We start from the raw sequence: 18,876 nt of genomic DNA on the forward strand, positions 1-18,876 counted from the left end.
AGAAATCATGACATCATGACCACTAAAAGAAACACAGACAGCACTTTTTTGTAGTCCTGAAATGTATTACTGCATTTTAACCTTCAAAGGCCTCAACTCCTACACAAAGAAATACACTGACTAAAAATTATTTCCATCTCTAAACCAGACAATTACTATAAAAATCTAGTCCATTACAAGGCTCAGAGAGAAACCTTATATGAGCATAAAAGGCTGCCAGCTAGCCCTTTAAACAGGCCAACACCCACTTGAGAAGTGTCTGGATAAAGCATCAACACAGGCTGAGGTTTCACAGCGTCACTGTCTACATGGGAACCCAGAAACACCCAGTGCCCTGACCCCTCCTGCTCACAGCTGCAAAGCTCATAAGGACTGCTGGGGAAGCACAGACACCCCAAAACCTGCAGAGCAATCAGCAGCGCACTGCTGTGTCTCCAGCAAAGCACCTGTGCCCCTCTCTGGTGGCACTGCTGAGGCTGGCACAGGCACTGGTGCCTGTTGAGTTTGAGAGGGTCCCCAGGGCGAGGTGAGAGGTGAGAATCTGACTCCATGTTCTCAGAAGGCTGATTTATTATTTTATGCTATTATACTGTGTTGTATTATGCTATTTGATGTGCTATATTATATGCTATACTGCAACTATAATAAAGAAAGAGAAAGGATACAGACAGAAGTCTTAACAAGAATGAATAATAAAAACTCATGACTGACTCCTCCGACTCCAACACAGCTGATGGTGATTGGTCATTGGGTAAAAAGAATTCACATGAAACCAATCCAACATGCACCTGTTGGTAAACAATCTCCAGCCACATTCCAAAGCAGCAAAACAGGGAGAAGTAAATGAGATAATATTGGTTTTTCTCTGAGGCTTCTCATCTTCCCAGGAGAAGAAATCCTGGCAAAGGGATTTTTCAGAAAATATGACAGTGACAGGTGCCACTGATGGCCAGGGACAAGGAAAGCTGCCCAGGCTAAGCTGGGCACACTGAGCTACAACTGCTGCAGCCACTGTACTTTGTAATTTCTCTAACTCAGAGTCATCTCCCCTTGTTCTCCAGGGGAAACAGAAAGAGGTTCAGGCTGGATGTGCAAAGGCTATGGGGACAATGAGGAATTACTGACACTGCTTCATTACACTGAAATGTGAACCACTTGGCTCTACACTGACATCTCAGTGTGACCAAAGCACAATGGTTAAAAAATTAGGGGGAAAAATTCCTGTAAACTGCATCTCCTCAAAGCACAGAGTTCATCAATTCAGACCTTGGTTTACCACAAAGAGTTGTCACTGCATAATCTGAATCTAGGTCACAATGAGCATTTTGAGTATGTGAAATCAAAAGTTTCCTCTCAGCAAAACCACTTTGGGAATACCCAGTTTGCACCCAGATGTTGCATTTTCTCTGATAGATTTTCTCATTTCAGTGAGGTCATGTTTTTGACTTTTAAAGTTCACTTTTTAATAAACAGTAGTTGAGTGTAAGACAATTTTTGGAAGAAACACAGGACAATGTCTCAGTACAATTGCACAGAACAAAGTCCAGGATCTCTTGCCACAAGAGTTGCCAGTGAAATGAGAAAAGGAGTGAGATCATCCTTTTCAGCCACAGTGGAAAGTCTCCACACCAGTAAGAAGCTTTAGAATTTAAAAGCATTTCTAGGGAGGTTAAGTTGGGCAACAAACTTAATTTAGGTTTCAGAAAAAAAACCAAAAAAACAAAAAACCGCAAAAAATCCTTAAGAATGTAGCAACAATTTGCAGTCCAGGTGCCCTCTTCGACTTATTTTCCATTATGCTGCTTCTACCTGAACAGGTGGTTAATTTGGGGGTGCAGAGGCTGCTGACATTACCAGAGGAGAGCAGTTACTGAGTTTTCCCACACCTCAGTCATGATTGCAGCCCAGAAGATCCTGTTTCTGTCAAAAGGACAAGGACTGAGCAAAGACCTTGCACATGTACCCCTGAGCTCCTTTGTAGGCACTCCCAAAAAAAAAGGGAAAATCCTCAGAAGATATGAATGTATAAATGCAGGCAGTTAAATAAAACAATATGGAGAAAATTATTAGAGGCACAGAAGAGGAACTGCTCTTTTCACTGAAAATTTCTTGTTCAGTAGCACCCAGACTGGCCTGAACAGAGAGCACGTTCAGAAAATGAAATCCTGCTGGTACTGAGAAATGCCTGAAGTAAACACCTCCCCTGAGGCCAAGGAAAAGCCTTGTTATTTCTTCTGGCAGAGTGAGTGAGGCATGAAGTCCAAAGAATGCACTACAGTAAAGAAGACACATTCCAAGCAGATGTATATAAACTATAAGAAGCCTTCCAGTAAATCATTGCATCCCCCTTACTGGCTTTCAGATTTAACTGCTCCAAAACCACATCTTAAATACCAACACCATTGGAAAAAAATCTTTGACAACATCTTTTCCTCAGGTAAAATTTATGATGGGAGTACATATGCTATCTAATTGTAACATCATTCAAATGTTTATCTTAAAAGAGAAAAGAAAATTTAAAAACAGAGAAAGAATCTGAAAGTTATTAAAATTCCAGCAAAAACTTTTTTAGTTTATATTCCAGTCCATTAGCTACTTATTGCCCAGAAATTCTTTCACTTTTTCCTTTCATTACAAAGATAACAAGCCACTATTTCTTCATGCTATTCTTAACATGATCTTCCAAAGACCTGTTCTCATTCAAACCTTCAATACAGAACAGAAATGAAACATCTGCTGGAAAGATCCTGTTAGACATAATCAGAATTTACTTTTTCGTCCAAGTCTTACAATTCCACATGGTAGAGGTCAGTATTTACTCTGCCTCAAATTTACTGTGTACAAGCTGAAATATTTACAGAGACATGAAAGACATCATGCTTGGAGTGGAAGAGCCAAAGCTGCCAAGCACTGGGAACACACACATGCCATGTGTATGTGTCTATTTGTGCTACAAGAATGCTGAAAACTGTACTGAAATCCAGAGCTTCTTCTACAGAAACACATTTGCTTACATAATACAAATATTTGCATTTTCCTCTACAAGGCAAAGCAGTTTTGGACTGTTTAATTTCAGAAAATAGTAACTGTAGGCATGCTGGTTGACTATTAAACTCGATTTGCAACAAAGTTGCTCAAATGATGCATATTGACTGTCGCCCTGATTTTTTAGGATTTTCTAAACCTTCTGATGTTTACATTCTTGTAACAAACTTTGTCACACACTTTCTGTAAATAAATTATTGTTTTGCATTCTTTTATGGAGGAGGAGAAATTTGATGGACTGTTGGTTTGTCCAGTGTCATTGGAGAGGTGGCACTTTCACCCTCCAATCCACTGTCACTTTTGGAAAACTATAGATGTTGGAGTCAGAAAATAAACTTCCCTTTTCTTCACCTTGAGAGCAGCAGTGTGTGCCCTCGTGTTGTTTCATGTCCTATAGTGACATCTGACTATTTTGTAGGTCAAAAAATCTGAAATATCTAGAGTTTCTCTACCTCTTCCCAAATTCTAATAACTCTCTAGAACCTTGCACAATTCAAAAATTGTTCATTCACCCTCAGTGAACAGAGGTGAAAATCTGGAGGTCTTTTGGGTATGGCATCATCTTCAGTAACACTGTGCAAACCTGTATTAAAATAGATGTATAAAAATACTCCTGAAAGTAGTAAAACACATTGCATGAAGAAGCCATTTGGCCTCAGGAATCACTGAACACCTCTCAGCTGCACCCAAAGGGCCTTGCTCCAGTGCAGGGTGCTCTTACCTTTACTGCTGACAGGTCTAGTAAGTCCAGATCACAAATACTGCAGCCAGTTTCCCGTGTCCAAGCATTGGGAATATAGTTTCCCAAATAATTCAGGTGAATCTGATACATAAATGAACAATTTAAATTAACAAAATATGCATGCAAAGGATGATCTGTACATTTCAAACAATTCAGGTTTACTCATTCAATCACTTTTAAGTAAAGGCAAATGACAGGAAACAAACATAAAAAAATAGCAGGTAAAAACTTTATCTTAGTCTTTTTGTTGAAAAAACCAGATTACATATGTACCATGAAGTCTACAAAATAATTATATCATAAAAATTACATGCACTTGAGGTGAAAAATAAAACTATTACACATCAGAATGTAAAAATTATTTGGTATACATTTCGAGAAGTGTATCTAACCAGAGCAATTTACTAATCTGCAGATTGGAGAGATTAAGTACAAAGCAAGAGTACCTCATGAATAAAACACTTTTATGTACTGGGAGTGAATTATGGGATTTTTTTTTTTAATGCTAGTCTATTTACAAACTAGAGAAAACTTTTTGCCTAATATACTATTGCCCCTTTGATTCCATCCTGGATTTAAAACAGAAGAATTTAACCACACTGACAAAGTGATGCGTCGCAAAAGTTTCCTTTTTGTTTTTAAAACATCATTACAGGCAGAGGTGGAGTGTTGTTTTTTTAAATGTAGCATAACTCTTGGATTAATATAAGAAGTTCCTGTGCTGTTTGCCCAACTGTAAAATACAGAACCTTTCCTTTTATTGGCAACACTTCAGCAAAGCCACTGATGACAGAATTTGAGGATTTAATTGAGGCAAAAATTGAAGGAATTGGTGATACATTTCACCCCTACTGAGTAGTTATAAGGAAAACAGATAAAGGCATCATAATATTCACTGATTCCAAAATCAAAATACAATTATAAAAATAAAGAAGAAGCAGTCCCTGGGATATTAGTGGGTTCATTCTCCTGGAAAGGCATTTTTCTGAAAATAAGGACCTACAGTAAGGGACATCTATTCAGAAGAAATTAGAAAGCAGCCATGGCCAATCCTTCAGCCAACAGACACTATTGTAAATGATCCATCTGTACACTTTGCACCGGACAAAGAGATGCAGCTGCCACATTACCAAAACACAGCCATTTCTCTGAGAAACTGTGCAGGGACCTCTGAACCACTGAATCCTCACACATGAACAGAATCTGTCCAAACAGCTATTTCACAAGGCAGACAGGGCCCTACAGCCTGCCCAAAGCTGACAAGCCATGGGCACAGTGACAGCAGTGATCAGTGACACTGAAGGCAATGGCAAAGCCAGCCACACCTGTACCCAGACAGACACACTTACACAGAGGCTTGTTCTTTTGCCTAAATGCAATGTATTTTTTATATATGTGTACACACACACACCTGTGTCTAGGGTAGGAACAGATGTGTTACTCTTTTGTATCCCAGCCCATCACTCTTGGCTAGATTATCCTGCCCCCTATTATTCTGATTTAATAACCAGATGGACATTCTTCACTGGCTTCAAGAACAGCTCTGTGCTAGTGAAAAAATTAACAAAAGCTTACTTGCTTCTAATATCCCATGCTAGGATGAATCTGGGAGCAAAATGAGTTGTTTCAGCAACAATATCAAGCTACAGTGACAGCAGAATAACATGAATTCAAAGAGGGCTTTTATCCTCCCAATTCCTAATAACATTAAATGGAAATGTGCACTGGTAGTGTGCTATGACTGTTTCATACTCCCCCACTATTTTATTTTTTGCCTTCATGGATGTCTTGGTTTTACATGAAAATAAAACCAAATTGTCACTCACTTTAGTTGGACCATTTCCATGAATGGTGACTGGTAGGGTGTCATACACTGAATTCCTTGCTCTTACTTTTCCTTCTTCAAATTTCAAAAGGACTTCATCTGAAAATCAACAAAGCAGTACAGTAAGTTCATAAAAAAGCTAAAACTTCAGAGTTTTTAAGTCCTTGATGATAAAATATACCTTGCTGTTGCTATCATTGTCAGTATTATTTATTTAGAAGCTTTTGTTCACTTTTTCTAACTAGATCTTGAATTCTAAGCTCCTTATGATAAAAAGGTGATATCAAACCTCATAGTTTCTCAACAGTAGTAGCTTCAGTATTGCTATTTATAGAGAAATCAGTTATTTCAGATACGATCTGACTACAAAAAAGTTGTTCCAAAGTTAAAGGTCAGATGTAAGAAAGGAAGTTTGCACAGATGCATTTTTCCATTTAAATTCATGACAGTTAAATAAAGAGAATTCTACATTATTCAACTTCATTATGTATAGCTGTTTGCTTGAAAACATCTAAAATGCAATTTTAATTACTAATCTTACTCCTGTAATTAAGTTTTGGAAAGGCAAATAGAAAAATTATCCTTAACTCTATATTTACTGCCAACTTCATCTATTTAAAACTATTTTTCCCATTTTAAACCAAATATTTTACAATAAGAGCATTCAATTAACAATCAACCCAAAAGACCTGTAACTAATCTGGTGATCAGCTTTACCCATCCAAACACTTCCTTAAAATAAGCACGTGTTTAAAGAGCTACACTCATGGTTAAGCAGAGGAAGAAGTGTTAATAACAGTTAATGAAACACACAATGTGCCAATCATACACTTACCAACAGCTCCATTTAGGGTCTGGAAAATTGTACATTTGTGGTCCAAAGTAATGTTAATGCGCTCCTGAAATCAAAGCACCAGAGCTGTTGAGGCATTCTAAAAGCCAATGTTTTTACAGCCACACTGCAATTATACCACAGTGGCAGCAAGGAATCAGGGAAAATGTGTTCATCAGATTGCTATATTTGTCTGTATTCCCAAGTTGTGCAGTTCTATACCAATCAGTTTTGCATATGCAGAAACTTTAAACTTGAAGGATAAAGGTCATAACTCTCCACAGGAACTGCAATTTTGCAGTATAAGCCAAAGAAAATTTGTGTCTTAAAAAAAAACAAACTAACAAGTCTTCGCCAAGAAACAAAACATGCTGTGTTTCAGAGTCACAAAAATATAAAAGTCAAATTTAAGTATCATGTCAGAATATAAAACACTGGTGGTTTTAAAACATGTTCCTAATGTTGTATTACTAATCCTAGCTTACTTTAAATACCACGTTTTAGCATTTTTAAAATGCTGATTCAGGTATGTAACATTTAAAACACACTTAAAAACAGATTACGTCCTTTTTTTTGGTCTTCCAAGATCTTCTAGCACATTCTACAGCGTTGGGCACATTATTACTACCCAGAGAATCAGTGGTGACATACAGTGAGCACCATGGAGGTGTTTTGAATCCTGCTGCAGCAGTGCTCTGCACAGACACACAGTTTTGGTCTAGAACACAATCCATTTAGACAACCAATTATGTTACTTCTGACTTGGATGCAGAATCAGCTTTAGTATCTCTACACCCTGTCTCTTCAATTGCATACCTGGCATCTGACTGGACTTGCATGTAAGCAACTCAGTCATTAGAGGCTGGAGGGAATTTCCCATGAGGAGCAGCTGAGGTTTGTCTAGTTTAGAGGAGCTGCTCCCTGCAGCTTCATGAGGAGGGCAAGGGGACAGGGAGGTGCTGAGCTGGTGGGGATGGTTCAAAGCTGCACCAGGGAAGGTTCAGCCTGGACATTAGGAAGCATTTCTTTATGAACAGGGTGGTCAAAGCCTGGATCAGTTCCTAGAGAGGTTGTCAATACCTCCAGCCTGTCAAGTGCTTAAAAATCATTTGGGCAACGAGCTTAGTAACACACTTTAGCTTTTGGTCAGGCCCATATTGGTCAGGCCAGTCAGACTAGATGATCACTGCAGGTCCCTTCCAACAGAAATATTCCATTCTATTTCTGAATCTGTATTCCAACAGGCCTGATTTGCCATTAAGTTACAGCCAGAAACAAAATGTACATATTTCAAAAACTTTGCATCTGCCTTAAGCACACAAATTACCAAAATCCTTCTCCAAATTCTTCTGTATCAGTTTCTAAAGTCTTTGTGCATCAATATATTGTCAGCTTCCATTATCCCTCTTTTTGCAGCACCAGGGACATACCTCTAACACCTATCACGCTTCAACGCTGCAGCTCAGCAGAGAACTTGTTAAGTGAGGACACAGGAGGTCTTCACCCAAAATTTACAATGCAGCTTTATTGAACTTATTTGCACAGAAAGCTGAAGGCAGGATCTGAAATGGCAGCAAGCCAAAGTATAAAACACTGGATCAGCAAGTAGTTCAGTGACACCCTGGCAAAATGCCACATTCTCTGGCCGTCAAACTGCCAAGTACAGGGGACCCTCATTGAGATAAATGTGTCTGATCATATACCTCAGAGCTGTTATTTCTAACAATGAAGCACAGCCTGCCTGGGGCTGAAGGCAGCCTGAAATAATAAATCAAGTCATGACCCTTTGGGAGCCTGTTCATCATTGCAGCAGTAGGAACCTCAGGAGAACAAACAACTGTCAACATGGCACTCCAGTATAGACAGCATTCCTGTCTTTTCATCCCCTGGTGTTTTATGAGGAGCAGCATGTTATTTCAAGCAGAAAGAAAAGAGAAAGCAAGTTACTACCTACCCTTGCCAATGGGTCAACATAGATTTTGGTGTAAAATAGCTGGTCATCATCATTATCCTGCAGATTCCATTGCTGCACAATACGATTTATGGATGGAGCATAACCAATAAATCCTGCAACACCACACACACAGGTTATTTCCATAAAAACACTACCCTGCCAACACTGTCCAGCCACCAGGTACTTCATTCTGAGTGCTGCCAGTAAAGAAAAACTATGAAATTTATGACACTTGGCTCAAAATCCAATCTTCTTCCTGAGGTATGTAACAGGTCTGTTTCAAAAAGTTAATTAATAATTATTGGCTATTTTTATACTAATGGTATTTTAAGGAAAAAAATAAATCAGATCTGTCCAGGATAGTTCTGAGAAGGCCAAAGCATGATATCAGACTATCACTTTCCCAAGAAGCCCATCTGTGGAAAAAGATTCCTTTTCATCAATCACTTCTTACTGGCAGAGACACCAGAATCTAATACTGCCAGAAATACAATGAGAATTCAACACAAAACCAATATACACAAAAATAAAAAAGATAGGACAGATAGGTGAGGAAAAGAAGCAGGGACATTCCCAGATCTGCACACTGAAGAAGGGTGCCCCAGAAATGACACACTCAATAGCTTCTGCACAGCACAGTGTTTGTATCAGTGCATGTATTAATCAAGTGCTAAATTATTAGCAAAGCTGGCATTTAAAGGAGGATTCCAGAATTCATCTGTCATTGAGATTACAGGGAGTAGCTCCCACTCCCTGTAGAAGGAGCTGTGTAAGGCATGCTGCCAGGCCAGGCAGAGCTGCCAGCACATCCACCCTGTGTGCAGAGACCTCCAGAGTTTGGGAATTCTGTGACCAGGCTATAAATAGCACGTGCTGCTCTGCTGGGCCTGTGCTCTGCATTGTTCCTGCAGCAATGGGGTCATCCTTGCACAGCATTACAATGCCACGCACAGCTGCTTGCTAGACCCTGACATATTTATCTGCTTTTTACAAGTTATTGTCAAACACACATTGTGCAAATTTGAATGGAAACTATGCCTGAGCACAGAAGAGGAGCTATTCAGGTGGGGAGGAAGATGACAGCATACCCAGTCATCAGTTTTGCACTTGGGTAATTCAGGAACAGCTCCACATGCAACAAGTACACAGAATGGATAACAGAGATGGGTCATGCTCAAGTTCAAGTGTTTGAGGATCCCACTTGCCTCCTGAGTTCAGGAATCGTTTCCCACTCCGGACAACAGGATATTTGTCTGCCAGCCTTTTATCTGGCCAAATCAGTCCATCTGCTGCAAACACCACCTTGTGATTCGTTTCCTGAAACTTCTTTAGCAGCTCTTCAGGGCCCCCGGCAAAGATAACATCATAGCTTAAAAGGAAAGAAAATACATCCGTTAGGTTGGTTTAATTTTAATGTTTCTGTGTTCAAAACTGGACTATTCAAATTTAAAAATCAAACAGCCCTTTCATTCTGAAAAATGATTCAATTAAATCATATTTAACAACCATGTAAAAATTCTATACCCTTCTAGGAGAGATACTTCAATCAGTACTACTTCTCCAAAGTAGTTTCTCCTCCTGCTTTTTAGTCTGCCACATTTTGACATTCTTTTTTCTTCAAATTTTGTTTATCTGAAATTGATTTTCCTATTTCAGGTATTTTGCTTATGTTCTTAAGAACAACAATTTAAAATATCAAACTTTAACAGATGAAAGGTAGGACTGAAAGATGACTTAGATTACTAGATTACTGAGAAAATCTAGATGATCTTGTTCCTAAACACAACAGCACTGACTCTTAGCTCTCAATGAAGTCTAGCTGCCCATAAAAAGTGTATTGCATCCTGACAAGGCATAGATTTCTCCTTCAATCTCTTTAATGTGCTAAAGACTTAAAAGGCTCAAAGTATACAATACCTATTTATGAAAAACTTTACCTGCCTTTGAGTCACAATTCCTATTGAGGATCAAGGCCCAAAGGTGGGGCTCATCTTTGGGTGTTAGACACAGCCAAAGGTCAGCAGTGTGCCAAAGCAGAAAGAAACCTGCCTGGGTTTGGCCAAGGTCCTGTAAGAATGGAGCATCCCAAGCCTGGTGGTTTCTTGTGGCTGAGCCAAATCTAAATCAATGCCTGGTGGGCACAGGGGGTTGGGAACACACCAAGCAAACAAACCAATCCCCCCACCATGGGCAGGGATGCCACACACTGGACCAGCCTGCTCAAAGCCCCACCCAATCTGGCCTGGAACTCGGAATTTGCCAGGGATTGGGCATCCCCAGCTGCTCTGGGTCACCTGTGCCAATGCCTCCCACTTCAAGGTTCGCTTAACGCAGCATGAAGAATGTCACAGTGAAATTGGAATCACATCACAGATTAGTCTCTGGCTGAAGCAGCAAAAAGTTTTAATGGCAGCATCTCAGCCTTGCAGTTTCCTCATCTGAACACAGGAATATTCTTGCCCTATACATATATCTTAAAGATTGAAAATCACTAGCCCTGATATCAGGCAAAGTAACAGTAGAGCTACCAAAAACCAAGGTCTAACCTTGACCAAGACTTGTCTTGCAAAGCCTTTTAGCTGGGCTTACTAGGACAGCAGCACTCCCACCTGCAGTACACAGAATATTTTGCATTGCAATGGATTACCCAGAAATAGTGCCAACAGATCAACCATTACTGACTTATGGTCCCTCTTTATTACAGCTCTGAAATTATTCAAGATGTCATTTCTTCAAAGAGGATTTCATGAAATTGGCCTAAGAGAACTGAACAACAGCTGGCTTACAAATGTAAAAAAATATTTTCACCACAAAGCAAAGTATAAACCCTGGAGAGGAACTGTGTTATGTAGTCTATATAAGTACGTGGTTTTCTGAAAACTCTGCTATGTTTTTCTGCAACTTTGGCAGAAGAACGCATGAAAGAAATTGTACGTTTTGGACCTTCCTCAGTTTCACAAAAATGCCTGTTTCTGCCCAAATTTACAGGAATACATTTCACTCCCTTTTCCATTCAATTTCATAGAGCCCGTCTCAATGCCAGAGCAAGTCTGTAGAACACACAAGAAACAGGAGACACATTGAAGACAGACAAAAAGAGATCTGTCTGAGGCTTTAGCTTAACAGCTCATGGCAGACTGTGCTTCTCCTCTGTGACCAGGGTAGTGCTGCTGCTGCTAGGGCTTACAGCTGCAGGAAGGAACCAAACACCCTGGAACATTGCTTCCAAGGACTGTCATTCTGTGAAAGGAAGCCAAAGTTGAGCAACAGGCTGGGCCAGCCACAGGCTCTGCTTGTCAAAGGGATATGCTACTTAATAGAGCACAGTTTGTAACCCTAAACCCAGAGCTGAGCTGCTAAACTGCAATGGATATCATGCAGCTCCATTAACCCAGCAGGAACCTACACTTGCCAGTAATGGTCAAGGCCCTCTTTTCAGGAGGTGATTTAATGCCACCACACCTCTTCCTGGGCAGGACCTCCCCCTTGCTGACAGGACCCTCATCAGCTGCTTTATGAGGCTCCTACTTATCTTGTCAAGCAAAAGGAAAACTTCTTAACACCTGTAAATGCATCATTTGCTTTGTTTACCTGCTCTGTCAGGTAACATTTGGCCTATTCAGACCCCATCTCCTGCTGGAAGAGGGGATTCACTTCAGGTCTACACCACTAAAGCCATCACAAAACAGGCCCCAAGACTATCCTTGACAGTTTATACTGTTATTAGAGGTGACACAATGACTTACTTTAAACAAGACTTCAAAATTTGACAGGGAAAAAGAGTGTGGACGTATCCAGGAAAAAGCAGGCTTCCCTGGCAAGCAGGAACAGCTCAAAGACTCTTTTATTTATTCTTCACAAATCCTTCAAATTAAGTAGAAAGCAAGAAGAAAAAAAGAAGAAAGAAAGAAAGAAATAAAACCCCAGAAAGTTTCCACAACCTAATCCCATTTCCTGAAGCTCCCAGATGGCAGATGCTTGGGACTGGAATCCACCCCTCCCTCCCTCCCTCCCTCCCTTTGCAGCAGCAAAGCATCCTGGCTATGCACCCTGCACCCCCAGCAACACAGGGAAGCAGCAGCAGACACTCAGCTGCTCTAGAACTGACCATGCAACCATGCAAGTTTTGCATCCACAACTTCAACAATCAGAACTTGCTGCTAATGGAGCTGCAGGGTGAGAGCTCAAAATACAAGATAGTGCCTACTAGTGCCTAGCAATGTCACAAAACAGAGACAAAACTATTTTGTCACTTAGACTGTGTCCCCACCAGGACCACACCTTAACCATTTTGAGATACATAGAAAATATAATTATTCCTTCGTTTCTGATGAATGTTAAAAAAAAAATTTACAACAAAACAAACAACAAACTGAGAGGCTTCAAAATTCTTCCACGATACAAAGAGATGTCTGTGAGAGTTCTGGATGAACAGTCACAGCACCAACCAATTTATCCAGTCTACATTGGCCATTAGCCAGTTCAATCTGAAATGGTCCAAAACAAGCCAGAAGTTGGCTGAAGCAAAAACAAGCCTAATTTCAATCGTGTTCCATCTGCAGGCATTTTGCTATCTACACATAGGCACAAGCTGTCCACAGAAGAAGCTCAAACTATTTCCAGAATTCTGAGCCATATAAAAAACTGCTGAAAAAAACGCCCAAACTAAGAAACTAAGTTTAAGTAAACAGCTCCCTAGAAATTACTTTCCTAGTTACAGTAAGCAAACCAGACATTTCCTTTCCCCATCCCCAAGATTAATATTCCAAATGCTTCACAATGAATATAATAAAAAACACTTGAAGAAGAAAGGAAGTTCATGACATTTGTCTTTTCCAAACTTACTGCCACATTGATCAGTGTTTAAATTGCAAACCAGGATTTCTGGAAATGCAAAAGCTCGTTAGAATTAAAATATAATGCTAGAATCACCAAACTGTTTTTTTCTCTCCTGTCTGGAATCAGTTCCACCAGCTTTAAACAAATATGTACTTGGGATTTTGGACTTCAGGAACTTGGGAGGCCTTAAATCCTGTGATTTTTCATGGGAAGAAAGATTATGGCTTTTGCACTTGGACACACATGATCCTCTGTACTCTCTCATCTGTGCCAGCAGACAGCCTGCCCCTCCAGAGAGCAAATTATGGTGGAGAAAAATTTGAGCTAGACCTCTGTATCAATGTGATAATAAATTTGCATATTTTACCACATAGGAAGAAAATAGTGATGAATTAGGATAATAAATTCAGAAACAAAGAAATTCAATGTAAGTAGAAAACATTTGGGAAATGCTTGTTTTATCTGAGCTTTAGCACAGAACAAAATCTTTGAAATTAACCTTTAAAAGTTTCAGTTCTGATATGATTAGTAGGACAACACTATGAACAAACACATAAAGTATTTACTTTTAGAAAGATAGGTTTTTCATTTAGCAAATGCAAAATTGAACAAGTCAATAAAAGAATAAATTCAAAAACTGGATGTGCATCTCCAAACTAGGTAACTTTTACAGACCTAAGCATGCATAAAAAAATATTAAGCATAATAGGCATCCCTTATAATGCTTATTTATAAATTAGTGACAATTATTTAGATTTTTTTGCTTTTCAGGTATTTCTTTTACTCATCACAAGAGGAAAAATTGGAACAGAAAATTAAGTAATGTATTTGAATTTACTACCAGTTTAATGGCTACTCCAACTTTCCCAAAGTGTTAACTTATGCAAAACAAATTAACTTTCCATAAATTGCCAGTGTCCAGACACTTTGCCTCGTGACGATGTCTGCTGTGCAAAACCTGCCAAGCCCTGAAAAAGTGCCCCTAAGTTTCTTCAACTGTCAAGTTTTCAATACATAAAGCAGTTAAAAGCTGGAAGAGAATTCTGGAGCAGACATTCCAGCATGAGGTGGCACAGCAGCATGGGTGAACTCATCCAGGACTCTCTCCAAGCTCACTCTCAGCTGCGCCTCTCCAAGGCTGCCTGGCACCACTGGAGCTTCCTGTCCCTGATTCCAGACATGGCCCCACACTTTCCTTGCAGTGATTATGTCAGAGCTGTGACCCTGCTCTGGTTAACAGCAGTGTGGAAGAGCCTGGTGGCTGCTGCAAGCTGGATTCTGAGCTACTCTGGCCATGCTGCTGTCACAGGAGGAAAATAACAGGAAGAGAAAAAGCAGAGGGAAGCAATAGAGAAAGTGTGATTTGAACACATTTGAGCTCTATGCTTTCAGTGACAGGAGAAGCCTATCTGGCCTGCAGGGAGGATGTTCAAACGTAGCTGTGCTGTGAGCTATAATCTGGCACCTGCAGCAGCACTGTCTCTCCATGCTTCCATCACACAGGGAGCACAGGCACCAGGCTACGTCTGACACCAAGACTCTTGTTTCAGCTCTCTAACACAGACATTCTCCTGTTAAATGCTTTCCTCAGGGAGCCATTTTCCAGCTTCCCCCATATCACTGTTACTTCATGGAACAAGATTATGCCTCTGGTCCCTACTGGACACTTTATTTCTGGAGCTGCTTTTGCTCCCCTCACATCCACACTCCCAGCCTGCAGCCACATCCTGCTCTCACTGCAGCTGAACAGCGAGAGGACAAATGCTTGCCTGAAAGCCTGTCAGCTCCCAGCAACATTTTTTTACCCCCTGGAGGCAGCAGAACTATGAACAACTCTTACATCTGTAAATCTGTTAAAAAGTAACAATTGCTCCAAAAGCAATCCGCTATTTTTATGAATGAAGAAAGATGCCAACTCTCTCAAATAAAACAGTGAAGAACAAAAGCATCATGAAACTTTCAGCATGTCACAGGAGCTACTTTTGCATGTCTACCCAGAGTAAAACACAAAGACAAGAAGCCAGGTTTGCTCACCATTCCACAAACAGTACAACCAAGTCCTCTTGATCAGCATAGCTTTCAATGCCCTCCTTCAGCAGCCGAACTTTCTGCCCTCCGCCAATAGAGTTGGGCAGCTCACCACCTTTCCATTCTTCACCTTTTCCAAGAACCTGCAATAAGAGGGAAAAAAAAAGCACTTTTTGCTAGTACCCAAACCCATGAGGCTTTTTTAAAGCAGACCCTTATTGAAAACAGATGCTAAAGCAGAAGCAACACATTGAAGCCAGCACTTCCAGCATTGTAGGTTTTCCATGTCTGAAGCAACATTCAGCACAATGACATCACTGCAAAAACATGAGAGAGACATTTCTTAACCAAATAAGAATCAAGCAATTGCCTGCTACTGCCACTTACTCAAATGGGTCTCCTTCAGGAAAAAAAAAATAGAAAAAAAAATAAAGCTAAGGATTGTTTCAAACTCTGTATTAGAAAAACATTCTGAATGAGACCTTTAAAATTCAATAACATCCCTTTAGGAACACGAGGCACAAAAGACCTAGGTGGGTCAGGGTATAACTAATTCAAATTGCAAGTTTTTTGTACAAAAAGGAAAGTATAGGTTTTCCAGTATACAGCTCACTGCTAAAACTGAGTTAAACATAAAACTCCTCCCCAGCCAAGCAGTATAGCAGATTACATGTCAAAAAAGGGGAAAAAAAAAGCCCTTTATGTATTTTGTACATAAAGTTTTTGGAACATATAAAGCCTGGAAGAACTACATTGCATGATGTTTTGGACAAATCTGCAAAGCTAAAAGATGTATCCAGAGCTCAGGCTGCTCAGGTGCTCTAGTACAGCGTTATCATATTAGGGAAGGTTTTCTCAGTCCTCTAAATTCAGTGGTAGAAGTCAAAGACCCAAATCATTTCCTATTTATAGTGCAGGCACTGTGGTAAGTAAGAAGAAAAATTTCATAACAGCATCTGAATTCCTGGATTTTCTCTTGGCAGAAGCAATTTTGGGGAAAGTTTAGAAGGCTAGTGCCCTCCCTTTTTCCCAAGGTCATGCAGAGGCCAGCCTAAGTACGTGACATACAGAGGCATGGAGCAAGGCAGAAAAGGCTGGAAAGAATGATAGAGACACGTTGTCCTCTCAGAAATTACAGGCTCCTGGGAAACACAGAAATTTTCAGTTGTGAGCCTCCCTCCTTCCTTGCAGCAGTGTTGCAGCCTTGCTTGAGGAAAGAGATCCAAAGCCCTTGAGTGCAGTACAGCTCCCAGAAGTGTTCATACAAACAAAATCAGCCACACTGAAAAACAAGGCTCTGTGATAAAATGTGCCAGAACCTGTGGGTGAGGAGGATGCTGACCATGATAGCTACAAACCCCTGAAGCAGCTCCTAAGGCAGTGGAAGCACCTCCCTCCCACCGGTGGTTCAGAGGGACATCAGCAGGTAAGCAACAGGGAGAGCAGCAGGTGCCCTTCCTGCCCCCCAGCTCTGCTGTTCCCTCTGTCCCAGCACACAATGTAGCTAAGGCAAGGTCTGCTACCATTTACTGGTTGTGTTTTACAGCATGGACAGCACAAACATTGGGTACAAAACACACACAATACCTTCACTGTGTAGTTGAAATGCTTTGCCGTTCGCATGAAGCGGTGAAAGCCATCGGTTTCTTTAGTTGCTACAGTAAAGACTAGAAGTTTATCTGAGGAAGAAAAGGAAAGAACACATGTATTAATATGCTTTCAGGGCACAGTTTGTGACATAAAATGCAATGAACAGCAGCACTAGCTCAGGGGGCTCTATGACTTCCTGCATTTCATTCAAAGAGAGGAGGCAATGATGCTGCCACAGTTCAGGTGTGAGACATTACCAAACAACAACTGCTATGGGCAAGGTGCAGTATTTAAAATTATCTTCTGGAAGAGAAAGCAAAGAAGCCTATCTACTCTGTAAACAACTAGTTCAAGACACAAAAACAGTGTGAGTACTGGACAGGAAGAAATCTTCAAAACAAAAATAACTTACTACTTTTCAGGCTGAGCTAATCATGTTACCTCTTACCACACAACTGAGTAGAGGTAAGAAAACTTCACCCAACCCCAGTAGCTCCCTTGAAAGTCAACAGTGCATACTCTCCATGAAAATAAGCCAAAAAACCCAACCAATGAAACCAAACCCCCAACAAACAGCATTTAGTGCTTTTAAGTCCTTGGGCAGAGACAGAAGAGCAAGGAGTTTCCTTGGTTTGTTTTTTTTTCAGAGCATAGGTACATTACAGCACTGCTAATTTTGCCCTCTTATTGCACACAGGCAAGTGACCATGCAACCAATTTCCTCCTCACATTCCAGAGCTTTTAACACAGTTCAAATGGGGTCATGAATTTCCACTAAATAGCTTCCCAATTAAACCACTGAACAACATTTAGAAACCTATGTAATATGCTGCATAATGAAACTAAATAATTTGAAGCTATGAGAAGGTTTTATTCCTATCTGAAATCAAGTATTTAATCAAATCAGCCTAGATGTCAGAGTACATTGCAGCTTCCCCAATTCAGGCCAAGTTCAAGCAATAGCTGTGCTCTAAGCAGAGCCCATGAGATGAATCCTAACAATAAAATAAAACTAATCACCTATGATGAGTATTCCAGACAGAGTGCCTGTTACTGCATTACTTGCCAAAAAAACATCTTCTGGATTTACCTTCCTTAATCCAGTAACATGTGCAAGAAGTGTCTGCTGTGGAAAACATTCCTATTAACTCTTCAGCCTCATCCACCACCAAAGGCTCAGCAGCCCTCAGACAGCCAGGACATCATCCTGAGTGTATTCAAACCACTCACCACTCCCCATTCTGTTTTATGTGACACCAGCAAAAGTTAACACAAAAGATGATGACCCAGTTCCCACGTTATAGAAGAAATGCACTTTGCAACTCACTCATGCAATGCTCTGCAGCCAATACTTCAAGTATATTGACACAGGCAGAAATACCTGTCAGAATACAGACATAGTTTGTAGAGCAGCATAAAACCCCCTGTCCTCATGAAATTCAAGTCTGTCTGAAGTACCCACATCAGGCAAACTCTGCAGACCAGTCTCAGGTGGCACTTGTACTGTTTCCACTGACACACAGCTCAGACTCAGCCCTGGTCACCTCCAGAGCATCCTGCCAGGTGTGACAGTGCTCTGGCTGCTCCGTCCTCCCCAGCAGCTCCACTGGTGCACGTGGGGTAGAGCAGGGATAAGACAAGCACATAGGATACCACCTCTGCTTTTGCTACTGGTCTCAGTTTAAGGGTGCTCCTGACCCAGGTGGTGTTCCTGCAAATTACAGAAAACTTGATCTGCTTTGTGACCTGTGCTCTTCCCCAGACACCCCTTGAACAGGTGTAACCTTTAAGCAGTGACAGCACCCTGTGCCCAGTACCTACAGCACCAAAACCAACCTGTGCCTTCAGCAGGGCTCCTGCAGTTTTATCTGACACTGCCCAAGCTCCTCAGCTACAGACAACATCTCTACCTGCCCTCTCCACTACACACAATTTTCTGGATTTCTCTCACATCCTGCTATTGCCTTTTTTTCTTTTCTTTATTTTTTTCCTTGGGTGGGGGTGTCTGGGAGGCATGTCTA

At 40.7% G+C, this 18,876-nt stretch overlaps 1 protein-coding gene across 2 annotated transcripts in view; it reads right to left on the reverse strand.

Moving 5' to 3' along the window:
* The window catches only part of PLOD2 (procollagen-lysine,2-oxoglutarate 5-dioxygenase 2), a 48,699-nt gene that overhangs the window by 16,679 nt on the left and 13,144 nt on the right, over positions 1-18,876 (reverse strand). For both annotated transcript variants that reach the window (XM_036388976.2, XM_036388975.2), the window contains exons 2-8: positions 16,853-16,944; positions 15,272-15,408; positions 9,604-9,767; positions 8,399-8,511; positions 6,448-6,511; positions 5,614-5,711; positions 3,767-3,868 (exon numbers count right to left, since the gene is read on the reverse strand). In XM_036388976.2, coding sequence (XP_036244869.1) covers positions 3,767-3,868; positions 5,614-5,711; positions 6,448-6,511; positions 8,399-8,511; positions 9,604-9,767; positions 15,272-15,408; positions 16,853-16,944 — 770 coding nt within the window. The remainder of the gene's footprint in view (positions 1-3,766; positions 3,869-5,613; positions 5,712-6,447; positions 6,512-8,398; positions 8,512-9,603; positions 9,768-15,271; positions 15,409-16,852; positions 16,945-18,876) is intronic.

Source organism: Molothrus ater, chromosome 10, assembly GCF_012460135.2.
Source record: "Molothrus ater isolate BHLD 08-10-18 breed brown headed cowbird chromosome 10, BPBGC_Mater_1.1, whole genome shotgun sequence".
Classification (NCBI taxonomy): Eukaryota; Metazoa; Chordata; class Aves; order Passeriformes; family Icteridae; genus Molothrus; species Molothrus ater.